Source organism: Propithecus coquereli, unplaced genomic scaffold (genome assembly GCF_000956105.1).
Source record: "Propithecus coquereli isolate 6110/MARCELLA unplaced genomic scaffold, Pcoq_1.0 Scaffold235, whole genome shotgun sequence".
Taxonomy (NCBI): domain Eukaryota; kingdom Metazoa; phylum Chordata; class Mammalia; order Primates; family Indriidae; genus Propithecus; species Propithecus coquereli.
Genome location: NW_012147897.1, coordinates 1,240,564 through 1,254,232, shown reverse-complemented (window position 1 = coordinate 1,254,232; position 13,669 = coordinate 1,240,564). Strand labels below are relative to the sequence as shown.

Genomic DNA, 13,669 nt, shown 5'->3' with positions numbered 1-13,669 from the left:
TTCTTTTGAGGTTAAACTCGCTTATTTGGGAAAAGTCATTTTAACAGGCCTTTCGATTTAAGCAGAGGCAAAGACAAAATCCTATTGCAGAAAGGAAAATCTGGGGGCAATGAGAAACAAAACTGCCCTTATAGTTTAACTTCAAAGTCTACTTTTCTGCCTTTTATCAGATAATAGTTTGCAAATATTTTCTTCTATTGTTTAGGTTGCCTTTTCATTCTGTTGATTGTTTCTTTTGACATCGATGTTTCTTTTGCTGTGCAGAAGATTTTTAGTTTGCTATAGTCTCACTTATTTTTGCTTTTGTTGCTTATGCTTTTGGTGTCATGTCCAGAAAATTATTGCTGAGACCAATGCCAAGGAGCTTTTCCCCTATGCTTTCTAGGATTTGGAGTATCGTTTCAGGTCTTACATTTAAGTCTTTAACTCATTTCGAGCAAAACTTCTTTATTCAAGAACTTTTTGACTACCTTGTGCACAACACCAAGGTGTCTCCCCAATTCACTCTATACACTTTTACTAATCATCTGCTGAATTCAGATGAGTTTCCAAAAAAGAACTGAATACCAGGGTAATTGGTATAAATTAAATACCTTATATATTAAAAATAAATCCCACAAAATTAAGGTAGTTGAAAACTTCTCTAGATTCCCTGTCCTCTGCTTCTAGTTCCATAACATTATGTTCTTTTTGGAAAGAATAAGAAGATGACCTTTCTCTTACCTTTAGGGATGCTAGAAAAAAGTTGGTATTAAATAAATATGACATGGCAGGTATGGGGGATGTTGAGTGAGAATGAGAGGATGTAAGGGTCAAGCAACCAGTGGGACCTTCCACAGAGTAGTTTGAAATATAGTCACTTCTTTTATGTTTCATCTCAAATGAAAACTTGTTCAAAGGTATAATAGACCAAAACAATTTTACTCCTAGAGACCTATCCTCCAAAATATATTATACATGTAGAACACACACACATACATATATATTCAACAACAGACATATAAGAATATTCATATTCATTGCATACAGAACGTATGTGTGATCAAGACTGTCAGGTTATGTTGCTTCACTGGGAATACATTTTGTAAGATTTCACAGAAGCTCTGATAATGTTCACCATGATCTTTGAGGTGGTATAATAGCCACCTCTATATTTGATATTATTTATATATATTTATGAAACAATTATTTATATTTTAATAGCCTCAAACTGGAAATTACCTAAATATCAATCACAATACATTGTGGTATATCCAAACAATGAAATATGAAACATCAATGGTAATGAATGGATCACAATTACAAGAAATAAGGATGAATCTTACACATGTAATGTTATGAACATTATGAAGCTAAAATGAAGCTAGGCATAAAAGAATGTGTACTGTATAATTACATTCACATATGATTCAAAAGATAAAATAAATCTATGCTGTATATGTGAGGATGGTGATTACCATTGTGGGCTGTGACTCGAAGGTAGCTTAGTTGGATCTGCTGGGGTGCTGGTCACGTTCTGGATATGGATCCTACTATATTTATTTTGTTACAAAAAATCATTGATTTGCACACTTGTACTTTTCTGAATGCACATTTATGTCAATAAAAAAATGTAAAAAAACCCAAACATATGCTAGATCATCAAGAAAACCAGTATGGCACTACTGGGGCTCCCTCTTGGAGCTCCTTTCTCTTGAATTTCCAAAGAAACTTTAGAGTTTCTAGGGTCCAAAAGTAGGGAGGGAGGGGAGGACCAGCGCATTTTGTAAACAGTGAGAAATGCGTTTTTGACTGGCATATTAGTCACTTGTCCTGGAAGTGTAAATGTTTAGTCTTATGCAATCTGAGGTAAGATACTCTCTCATCTTCAATCCGAGTGTAATTTTCAGCTGGACTCCCAGGATGCATTCCAGCAACTATTTCCTGAGAACCTGCTTTGTCCCTGGCACTGTATTAGGGACAGGGGATGCAATGGCCAAGCTCCAGCAGCCACGCCCTTCTCAGACTTTACCACAGGACTTAGGATCCCTTTTTTTCTCTACCTAGGGTGGAATGGCTCTACTCCACAGCTGCTGCTCCCTGTTGTTGGGCTTTCCCTACAGACAGAGCAGCCTGGAGAAGGCTGTGGGCTCAATATTTCTCTCTGTCGAAACAGTTCCCAAGGTAGAATCAGGAGGCTGAGAGAGGATGTGGCCACATTCTATATCTCTGGGCAAGTGTGCTTCACACTAGGACAGACCTGTGATATCTGAAATGCTCTTTCATCAACTCCATTATAATCAGGATGTGGCTGGGGAGAGCTTCAGCCCCAAACCCTGGGTTTCGGGAACTGTAGTAGGGAGGAAATTTCATCAACAAAGCACCCAGAGCCTCATGTTGCAGTAACTCACACTCCCCTGGGCAGACACTAACTCCCTCCAGCCCCTTCCACACCTTAACCCTCCCCACCTGCACTCCCTCACCCAGCTGGGGCAATTCCTGCAGGAGACCCAGAGAGACCAGCCCCACAGATTTCCAGGCTCTGGCCTTTATGCTGTGGCAGCCATCGGAGGTCCAGGTCAAAGGTGAGGCCAAGAACCAGGTGGGTGAGAACCAGGGTGTGTGTGTGTACCATCCTGTGGCAGCCATCGGAGGTCCAGGTCAAAGGTGAGGCCAAGAACCAGGTGGGTGAGAACTAGGGGTGTGTGTGTGTGTGTGTGTGTGTGTGTGTGTGTGTGTCCGTCCCATCCAGGGCTGAGGGGTCTGAATCTGAGAACAGGGAGAATGGTTCCTTCCATCAAAGAGAACTGAGGAGGAGGTGGAAACAGTGAGGGGTTCTTAGGGTTTGAGAGGAGAGAAGGGAAGGAAGTTGCCACAACCCAGTCTGGGGACACTCCAGAGGGAGTCCATGTCCCACCATTTACTTCTGACCCCAGAGACCACACCACCCTCCTTGGTCTCTGTCTGCAGAAGCTGTCCGATGCCTGTCCCTGCCTCTCTTCTCTGTCCTCCATCTGGAGGCCCCTGGCCCTGAGGCACAGTCTGAGCTGCAGATGTTCTGAGAGGGCTCATTAATGGCTGAGCCCTGGGAATTAGATGATTCCCTTGTTTGGGTTTCTTTTTCATATCTATTTACAACTCTTCTTTCTACCACCAACCATTCAAGTAGGAGCCATGGGGTCAAGGGCAAGAGGAGGTAACCTGGTCACCCAGACAGGAAGAAGATGAAACCACCTTCACTATCATGCTTTCTCCCATGTTCTCCCCTCACCTTGGCTGACAGGATACTTTGTCCTCTGCAGTGGAAGCATGTGGAGGACAAACTGGGCTCTTTTTCCCTAGTACTCATGGCTTTAACTGCTGCCTTGGAACACATGCTGACAGACACACATTTCTCCAGGCTCCAAATCCTTATAACTGGGGACGTGGTCACATCCACTGCATACGCACCTCTTCTCTGGGATCTGTTAGTGAATGCAACATTTATTCTTCTGGGGAAGTCAGAAAATTTGCCCAAGAGCAAGCATTTCAGAGAAGACTGATATTAAAATTGGATGTTTCAAGGGGCATAGGAATTTGCCAGTTGTCAAGGAGAACACCGAGAGCAGGGGGCACCCCAACCTTGGCCCTCCAGGGGCAGAGAGCTCCAGGAACTTGGATTTTGTCACCGGTCAACTACTAAGTGAAAGGGGCGGCCTTGCAAAATTAACAGGAAAATATCTAATCCTGCAATTTCCTAGTAACAGTTAAAGATCAATCCTATGAGTTTTCTCACTAACAGGCACCCTTCAGGAGTTCTGTTTTGCACTTCTGAAAAGAGCTGAACAGAAAAGTGACGTAAATCTTTCTCTCTTAAAATTGCTTTTGAGGATCTGTTTTTAGAGTTTCTGAGTGAACAGCAGGGTATGAGATTCAGGCCTCAGCCATATCTTGAGGGCAGAGTCACATCTCCTGTAATAATCCCTTCTCCAAGGAAAGCCAAGAGAGCCAACTCTTGGACTTTGACATCCTGCTGCAGTTTCAATTTCTTTTTTATTAGCTCGCCGCCAGGAAGAAAGAACGGAGTGGATGCAGCAGTACCCTATTAATTTGGCTATAGCCATAAACCTTCTTCGCCCCCTAAATAAAAAGCCTGAGTACCTGGTTCTCTCTGCCAACATTCCTTTACTTCCTTTAGTTCTGTGTTGGCCCTTTTTCCACCCAGGGAGAAGTAAAGACACTTCTTCTTTCTATCCTAATCTTTGTCTGGAGACATCTTTCTCAAAACCCATGTGCACTAGCTCTCCACACCCTAGTGCTAAGAACATGGTCAGAAGGTGTCTTAGGTCTGTAAGGGTCAGAGATCCAGGGAGCTATACTGGCCCCAGAAGAACCTTGTCTTTCAAAACCAGTTCTCTCATAGTGAGGAGGTGGCACCCCCTCAGGCAGTGATCAGAGCCTCACATGGTCTTCTCTCACCACAGTGGCTGCTGTGGGGAGTTACACAAGACACTCTTGACCCGAATCTTCAGTCCAAGCCAAATATTCCAAATGTGAGGGGAGGGGGCACTCCAGGCAGGAAAAACATGAACAATGTTATAGACACATCACTATTAATTATATTCAGAGCTGTCAAGTATTTCAAGATTTAGGAAGAAGGACCGAATAGGATAGATTGAGGTACAATTTTTTTTGAAAGCTCTTTTGCAAACCATGCAAGATATAATAGAGATCTGACCAAAGGCAACAACCTAGAGACAGAGAGGAGAAAACAAAACAAAACTTAGGCAGAATCACATTTTTGTTGATCCAGATGCATCTGGGCCAAATATAAGGAGTTTGCTTCCCTAGAGGGAATCATAAGGCAATCTAGGGCAGCAATAATGGTGTGGAAGTGACCTTGCCGCTAAAGCCTGCTGGCTGGGATCCTGGTCCCTCTGTAGAGACAGAGGAGGCACAGAGTTCATCGGAAAAGACGCAGGGTCTGTGGCTGAGAAGGGGTGCCAACAGGGAGGGTGGCAGTGCCCAGAGAGCGCCATCAACAGTCACTGGGTCCCTACTGTCTTGTCTTCAGTGGACAGAGGGTCAGAGGGCCTTCGTTTCCTCCTGTGTCATTGAAACCAGGACTGAAGAAGGGCCGCACAGGTCCAGTGAAGTCACATTCAGAGAAGATGTAGATGAGGGAGCCGTCGTCAGTGATGTTGTAGAAGGAGACAGTGCCAGCCTCATAGTCTAGGAAAATCCCAACTTGGCGTGGAGGCACCTGAAGGTGGAGGGAAGTCTGGGGGTAGGTGCTAGCCTCATATTTTTGTTTACTCCACAACCAAATTGTCCAGAAGCCATTCTTGGAGCTGGGTGAAAAAAAACCCTTCCTCTGTACCGAGTCGCTACAAACCCCCACGTCCCAGGCCTCCTTTCCCGTCACATCTACCTCCCAGTAAAGTTTTCCAGAGTTGAAGCGCTGAGCACCCAGGACCATGGGATAATTATCAAATCTCTCTTCATTCTCAGGCACCTCCTGCCGAGAGATTCCAAGCCTCACTTGTCTCCGATCCTCTGAAAGGATGAGCCAGGGGTTGGCTGTGTCTGGATCCAGAGTGACGTGCACTGCAGAGAGAGGACCACAGTCAGGTCTTGTGTGGGGGAAATCAGTAACCTGTGCCTGTTGGGGGGACTTTGTGTAAATTCCAGGGCAAGGATGAGGGTGACCCTGAACCTCAACATGTGAGGAAATAACCCTCAGCCAGTCTGGCCTTTTTCCCCGACCTTTGAGAAAACCATCTTCCCTACCTCTGTCTCTGCCCCACCTGCTCCGTCCTGCCTCTGAGCTGCCATCCATTCTTATTCTCCCTATCCCCGGGACCCACTCTGCACCCTTGGTATCCCCTGAAGCTCCAGCCCCACAGCTCCTAGAGCTCGCCTCACCTCCACACATCCTCAGCATCTCCTTCAGTCCCGGCACACAGCACACACTACTCAGGTTTGGGGAGACAATGTCCAGCTCCTTCAGGTTCCAGGATTCACTCCTGGGGAAAAGAGAGTTGGAGACTCCTTTCTTCCATGCCTACCTCCTACCTCAAACCCTAATGCTGTAACCTCTGATAATTCAATTCAAGTCAAATTCACAAACACCTCTTATGTTCAGGTCTCCGGGGTCACCCCCTGGTGAGAGGCAAAAATGTAGGATTTAGTTCTTACGCAGGAGTTTCTGGTTATGTGAGGCTCTGCAGCATGTGGACAGTCTATCTCTTGTCCAAGCCTGAGGTCACCATGCATCACATTCTATTTCATTTTACAGGCAAAGCATCTGATTAGGCTGAATTACTTTTGTAGGGAAACTCAAGGAGTCTCGCCCATGCTGTGGGTCTTATGGCCCTTTCTAAGAGGTTTGTAATTGGTTATATTCCATTTAAAGAGGAAGTCCCAGTAATCTGTAGACCTAGAACTTCCCAGAATTTCCCTGTTTGGGGGGGCTTTACTGTGTGCAGATGTTATAATCCAATTACTTTGGGCAATCCACCAACTGAGATGTCCATGTGTTAGCCTTCTGAGACCAGAAACTATTTTATAGAGGATCAGATCTTGGAGAATAGGGAGGTGGATGGAGAAAACTTCAGTGCAGGTATTTATAACTTGATAAGCTTTTTCATAGGGCTATATGCTTCCTGCCATCCCCTCTTCTAACAAAGAAAACTTCTCCTTACCTTTCCAGGACAATTTTCACCTCCTGAGGAGAAAAGAGACAGAGAGTAAGTTCTGCAATTTCTGGTTCATCACTGAGACTTCAGCCCTGTGGGCGATGTGACATCTCCCTGTGGTCCCTGGGGCACTACCCTTCCCCTTCCTCTGGACCAAGGCCCAAAAGATGATTTTGATCAGCTTGAAGCAGAAAGAACGTGTGGTTGTTTGTGGAATCACCAGAAACCCAGCATGGGTGTGACCTATAGCTAGGGAAAGATCATCAGTTAAAGGACTCTGACTCAGAAAGACCAGGTTCTTGGGGGCAGGGGAAGGGAGGGAGGAGGGTGGAAGAGGGCAAAGAGTCCAGCCTGGCTGAAGTCCAGAGGTAGTCACAGGGAGAGAATGGCCAAGTAGGATGATCAGAACCTGCTCTATCTCACTTGAGGGCTTGAATTGTTTGGGGAGGAAGGGTTAGCTAGTTAGAGCTCTGTTCTGTGCTATAGTTAATGTTCCCCCTCCTGTATAGGAGATCAATCACTTGAGAATATTCTATTGCAGGGACTGGGGGCCCTTACATGGGAGCTGGCAGGCTCCAAGGCCCAGTCCAAAGTGCTTTAGAAAGCCTGGTTCAAGGTTGGGCAGAAGAAAGCCCAATACAATCAGCTTTTTTTTTGCACAAACCAGAAAGAAATGGCTTCATGACCACATCTGACAGAGACAGTGAAAAAGTATGGGAAAAAGAAGAATTGTAGGATATTAGAGCAGAAGGGACTTCTGAGACCATCTAGTTCATAGTTTCCCAAAGTGAGGCAAACATATCACTGATGGAAGTGAGGTGATTGTAAGTAGAACATGCAGTGATGATTTTTCTAAAAAAGTTATATATTTATTTTAATCTTAACTCTACATCTTACTGTTTGGATAAACCTGCTCAAGTTATTTAGCTTTAGTCTCTCACTAAGTTTCAACATCTCTGCATCTTGGTCTTCTCATCTATGAAACAGATGAGAAGCACCCACCTGAATGCCTGGCAGGTAATATGAGCTATTTAAGAATTTGCAGTTAATATTATTGTTATGAAATAAACTACAAGAAACATCAGTAACACATAAAGACATGATTTCCCAGCTCCTACTGCTTTGGAAAAATTTCCTTTTAAACTAAATTTATTCAGGGAAAAGGGTAAGACAATTTAAAGAAAAATAACATGTTAAAATCATATAGACAGTTCACAAAAGTAGCAGAAAGTGTAAAGATGATACATTTATGACTAAAGTTTGGGCAACCCTTGTTATTTAGTCCACTCCCTCTCTCTTGTTTCAGAAATGCAGAAATTAGGTCCAGGAAAGGAAAATGACTTAATCTAGTGTTATGAAGAAAATTGGTGGCAGGGCTGGGGCTTGGATATTGCCTCTTAATTTTCAGTTCAGTGTTTTTAGTTATGTTACATTTACTTTAAAAATCTTTTCATGGCCAGACACTCATCTAAGAGCCTTAGGGGATTTTCTCATTTAATCCTCATAAAATCCTTTGAGATATGTAATATTACAATATCAATTTAACATGTGAGAAACTGGGTGCTCAGAAAGATTAAGGAATGTTCTCAAGGTCCCACACCTGGTATGTGTTAGAGTAACACTTATCAGGGATGGCTATTTCTGTTAATTGCTGAATGGAATATTCCCTCCTAAATCTGTACCCTTCTATGCCTTGAATGCAAACCACTCATGGGTCTGAATTCCAGTTTGTTTAAGAATATCCCAGGGACCAAGTTTCTGTTTGTTCTAACGGTAGCTCCAGACAGCTCTGGCTTTTTTCAGTTACTCCTTGCATCTCAGAGGGGCCCTCCGTCCTCTCACCTGCAGCAGCTCCAGCGCTGAGCTGTGGCTCCTCCACTCCAGCTCTGAGATCAGCTCCTGCAGGGCCTGGCTCTGCTGGGTCAGCTCAGCCTCTTTCTCCCCCAGACATCTCAGCTGTTCCCTCTCATCCTTCTCAAGCTCTTGCAGCTGCCTCTCTTCCTCTATGGCAAGGAAGTTTTTTTGCTTCACAAACTCTGCATGAATCGTAGATTTTTGTGTCTCAACCTTCCTCTTTGGTGTCAAGAGAAAGAGAGAGGTGGTTTTTATTAAAATCTCTCAGGCTTTGGGAATGGGGGCATCGGTACCTATCTCTAGCCCCTGTAGACTCATCACTCTGCCCATGCTGTCTGGGAATAAATACACACACACACACACACACACACACACACACACACACACACACTCACTTTTGCTGGGGAGGTAGGTGGGTGAGGATTCTGGGACTGAGAGGGGAATGGGATTGGTAGGGAGCACATTGCAGCTGGCCTACAACCATAGCTGCACGAACCTGTTGCATCAGAGGCTTTTTTCAACCTCTCTTCCAAAAACCAGTCACCACTCAAATGTGTTGCTTTGTCTTCATGTCTCAGTGAGTTATCAAGAGAGGAACATCTGTTTTTATTCCCAATAACCCCACAAAGTCAGGTTCACGATATCATCTACCATCCCTAAGTCCCGGGAAAAGATGGCTTTGGGACCTTCTTTGCTCTCCCTTTCCTGCCAGGAGCTGGAAGGCTACCCAATGACACAGGATGATCCCTTTTGCCCCCACAGCCTGACTCGCCCTTCCTCAATCTCAAATCTTCCTCTTCTGGAATGCACTGTCCATTCCATTTCTCTCTAATGCCTGACATGCCCCACCTCTACTAACAAATCACCAGTGTGGAATGAACTTTGGTTCTCCATTATTATTTTGGATCAGCGACCTGGACACAGTCAAGCAACCAACTAGTCAGATGAGTTTTTCTACCTCAGGCCTTGATGGTTCCCTGAAGTCTATTCCTCATAGCCCTTGTTATTTCCTGAAAGACCTAGCAGTTGGGCTTCTCTCCTGGGGCACCTCTGTCCCAGACAACAAGGTACTGATGTTGTCAGCTCCTGAGACTGGGCTTAGAGGAGTGGAGAGCTTTAGGGTATAGCTCAACCCTCTCAGAACCTTCTTCCATGATTCTTGATCTTTATGCCTTTATGGGGAGCTCTCCTTTGAGCCTCCATTTTTTTTATCCCCTCTATTTGGAGATCTAGAGGGCAGTTGGTATATCTCATTCCTCAGACAGAGATGGCTACGGTTAAGGCTGTGAGTCCAAGACCCTGGGCCCTGCCCAGCCTTCAGGACATGACTCTTGCCTTCCAGTCTGCTCTCTTCATTGCAACTTCCACTTCCAAATGCTCAGCCATCTCCTGTTTTTTTCTTAGTTTTTCCAATGCGACCTGGAGCTTCTCCTGCAGAGAAAGATAACAGATCAGTCTCAAACCAGACAGCATAGTAAGGTGGGGTAATCCTTGAAGCATTGTCCCATAGGATAGCCCCTGCTCCTAGGGAATGAGAAGATTGTGTTTAGTCTGCAATTATCCCCTTATATTAGGCATGGAAGGAAGAATGTCCCTCCTTTCCCCATCCCCTCAACTTCAGAGGTGACTCTTTCTCATCCCCACCTCTGTGGAACAAAGCACTATCAGGGCCCACCTTCTTTCTTCCTGTTGGTGTCTCTGTGTTAAGGCCTCACCTGGTACTCCTGAGCAGCCTCCTCGATAGGGAACATGGAGTGGTCACGGTGTTTACGAGATTGGGCGCACACCCAGCAAAGGGTCTTCCCATCGTCCTCACAGAACAGGTGAAGTTTCTCTCCATGCACTGCACACTGCATCCCCGGTGTTCCCTCCTTGGTGGCATCCTGGCTGATTTTTCTAAGGTTTTCCATCATGTTGGCTACCTGCCGGTTGGGCCGGAGGTTCCTGAGCATGAAGCGTTGCCGACACACAGGACAGATGCTGCGCCCATCTTTCCCAACCTCAGAAATGCATTCCTGGCAGAAGCTGTGGCCACAATCGATGCTCACAGGATCCACGAAGGGATCCAGGCAGATAGGGCACGTGACCTCCTCCCACATCATTGCCAGGGGCATTGCTGAGGCCATAGGGGTGACACGTTCCAGTTAAGCAACACTGCGGAGACCTGGTGGGGATAGAAGAAAGGGAAAAGATAAGACAAGAGGAAGTTTGCACGAGAAAAACAATGCAAAGGAAAACGGAGAGTGAACTGGAAGCCTGAAAACAAGAAAACATAAGAACATCAACCGGAACAACAAGAACTTCTCCTCCATAGTCTGGTCCATTGATCCAGTCAGTCAAAAGGAGAAACTGCATCCCCCAGAGAGGCAGAGAAAATTGGTGGGAACCTCAGCGCTAACGCTGTTGACAGTTTTTTCATCACATCCATCCCTGCTCAAACCCTCAGTGCCCAGGTGTTTCCCATCCATCTTCTCCCATCTTATGCCAGCAGGCCCCCGTGTGGGTGATACAATGCAGATTATAATGGAGCATTATTATCATAGGAACAGTGGCCATTGACCACGCACCTCCCACGTGCCAGAGATGCTACTGCTTTGCCTACATCTTCATTGATCTTTACAATAATGTACACAGGTGTTGAGAGCACTCCCTGGGCTCTTCTCTCAGCTGCTCCAAACCTACTTCCTGTCTTCATGTCCTCTAGGGCATAGAGCAGTCTTGAAAGCGCATAAATTTCTAGTTGAAGGTCCTAAACAGCCTGCCCCTCTCACTGGGATAGGGGGAGACTTTTGGGGATAGGAGTCTCCAGCATTGCAGACTTCCCCCACACTGGGCGGGGTTACAGTCCCGGTTCTCGCAGCTTCACCTGCCCCTCCCCGCAGCTCAGGTGCCAGTCTCAGGGCAGCTCCAGCCACTGCGGGGTGACTCCGAAGTCACAGTCAAACCCCAGACCCCTCCCGGGAAGACGGGCCATCGAGGAAGCAACTGCTGGGCTTGGGCTGAGCGAGCCCGGCAGCGGAGAAGGGGCAAATGGGGCAGGCTCTAGGGGTGGGGACCGGTCGGAAGGGGCCCTTCACAGCTGGAGTGGGCGGAGGAGAGGGGTCTCCTAGGAAGGGCAGGGGTCCCTTGGTCTAGCGGGGTTCACTCACCTGATCGGCAGACTCAAGAAGGCCGGCTCCCTATTTCACTTTCATTTTCCTCTCACAGGCAGGACTTAAAGGAAAGGGGCGGAGCGGGGCGGAGAGTGGGAGGAGCCAGGGGCAGGGAGAACTGAAGGGGTGTGGGGAGAAGGAAAGGAGAGGGCAGGGCAGTGGGAGGGAGAGAGGCAGGCGGCAGGCGGAGCTGGGCGCGGGAGCTGTCGGAGGCTTTAGGAGGCAGGGACCCAGAGAGCCAGCGGCACCGTCCCCCATCCTAGGCGCACGCCCTCCAGTCTTCGTGATCTGATCTTGTAGGATGTCGTATCTACAGGAGGAGTTTTTTCTTTGACACTGGTCATCGCCCCACACCTAGATGCTATGTCCACGTCTGGAAGTTGTTTTTAAGGAGGTTTGGATGCAGAGAAGAGTGTCCAGTGCTCTCCCTCAAGTGCCACCATCTGCTTCCTACTTCCAGAAGGGAATTGTCTTTCACGTGACTGATACTCTTTTAATATTTGGGTGTGAGAGATTTACACTGCATGACCCCCAAGGCCGGTATCACATCAGTGAGTGGTAAGAAGGGAACTGACATTCATCGAGAAGCAACTGTGTTCTCGTCACTGAGCTAGGGATATTCTTAGGTTATATTATTTTCATTTTTAAATTGTGGTAAAATACACAGAACATAAAATGTACCATCGTAACCATTTTTAAGTGTACAGTTAAATGGCAAAAAGTACACTCATACTGTTGTGTGACCATCGCCATCCATCTCCAGAACTTCCTCATCCCTGACTGAAACTCTATGCTCATTAAACAATAATTCCTCGCTCTCCCCCGACCTCTCTCACCCCCTGGCAACAACCGTTCCTTTTCTTTTCTTTTTCTTTTTTTTTTTTACATGTAAAAAAACCAAACTTTATTTTCAAATGATACATTTTTACTCGCTGAAAGAACTTTATGCAAGAGCAAGACAAGGATTGGGAGTGGTAGAATATAATAGGAGAGGAGAATGTAAATTATATTTTCTATAATATACTCCCTCCTCTATGAGGATGTTTACCATGAAAAATATGACAACCACAGATACTTTTAGATGATTGTTTCTTCACATATTTTAAGTGTATCCTCCACTACCCACCTAAAACACTTACTTGATATTAGTTTTGAATATATTTTTTTGTACTTTTTTATTGAGGTAAAATATACATAAAAACTTTACCATCTTTACCATTTTACATGTACAGTTCAGTGATAATAACCACACACATGTATTTTCTCCCCTTCTTCCTCTCCTCCCTTCAGCCCTTCCCCAGCCTCTGATAGCCACCATTCTACTTTCTGTCTTTATGAGATGCACTTTTTTTAGCTTCCACATATAAGTGAGATGATACAATATTTATCTCTCTGTGCTAGGCTTATTTCACTTAACATAATTGCCTCTAGTTCTGTCCATATTGTTGCAAATGACAGGATTTCATTCTTTTTGTGGCTGAATAATATTCCAATGTGTGTATGTACCACATTTTCTCTATCTATTCATTGATGGGTACTGAGGTTGATTCTATATTTTGACTATTATGAACAGTGGTGCAATAAACATGGGAGTGCAGATATCCCTTCAATATATTGATTTCCTTTCTTTCAAATACATGCCCAATAGTGGAATTGCTGGATCATATGGTAGGTTTATTTTTAGTTTTTTTAGGAACTCCCATACTGTTTTGCCTAGTGGCTATACTAATTTACAGTCTCACCAACAGTGTATGAGGATTACCCTTTTTTCCACATCCTCCCCAGCATCTGTTATTGCCTGCCTTTTTTTATATAAACGATTTTAACTGAGATAAGATGATATCTTTTTGTGGTTTTGATTTGCGTTTCTCTGATGATTAGTGATGTTGAACGTTTTTTTTCATATACCTCTTGGCCATTTGTATGTATTCTTTTTAGAAATGTCTATTCTTTTGCCAATTTTTAAGTCACATTTGGGTTTTATTGTTATTGAGTTGTTTGAACTCC

The 13,669-nt window shown here is 45.2% G+C and overlaps 1 protein-coding gene across 2 annotated transcripts; it reads right to left on the bottom strand.

Annotated features, from left to right (window-relative positions):
• Positions 1-4,606: 4,606 nt before the first annotated feature.
• TRIM21 (tripartite motif containing 21) lies at positions 4,607-10,676 on the bottom strand. Of its 2 annotated transcripts, XM_012645598.1 has the most exons (7): positions 10,226-10,676; positions 9,846-9,941; positions 8,499-8,729; positions 6,663-6,685; positions 5,884-5,984; positions 5,390-5,565; positions 4,607-5,221 (listed from the first exon to the last, which is right to left on the bottom strand). In XM_012645598.1, the coding sequence occupies exons 1-7, from the start codon at positions 10,634-10,636 to the stop codon at positions 5,015-5,017; spliced, it is 1,245 nt and encodes a 414-aa protein (XP_012501052.1). In that variant the 5' UTR covers positions 10,637-10,676; the 3' UTR covers positions 4,607-5,014. The 2 variants fall into 2 exon arrangements, with proteins under 2 accessions (XP_012501052.1, XP_012501051.1); XM_012645597.1 differs by having other exon boundaries at positions 4,607-5,565.
• Between the last annotated feature and the right edge of the window lie 2,993 nt (positions 10,677-13,669).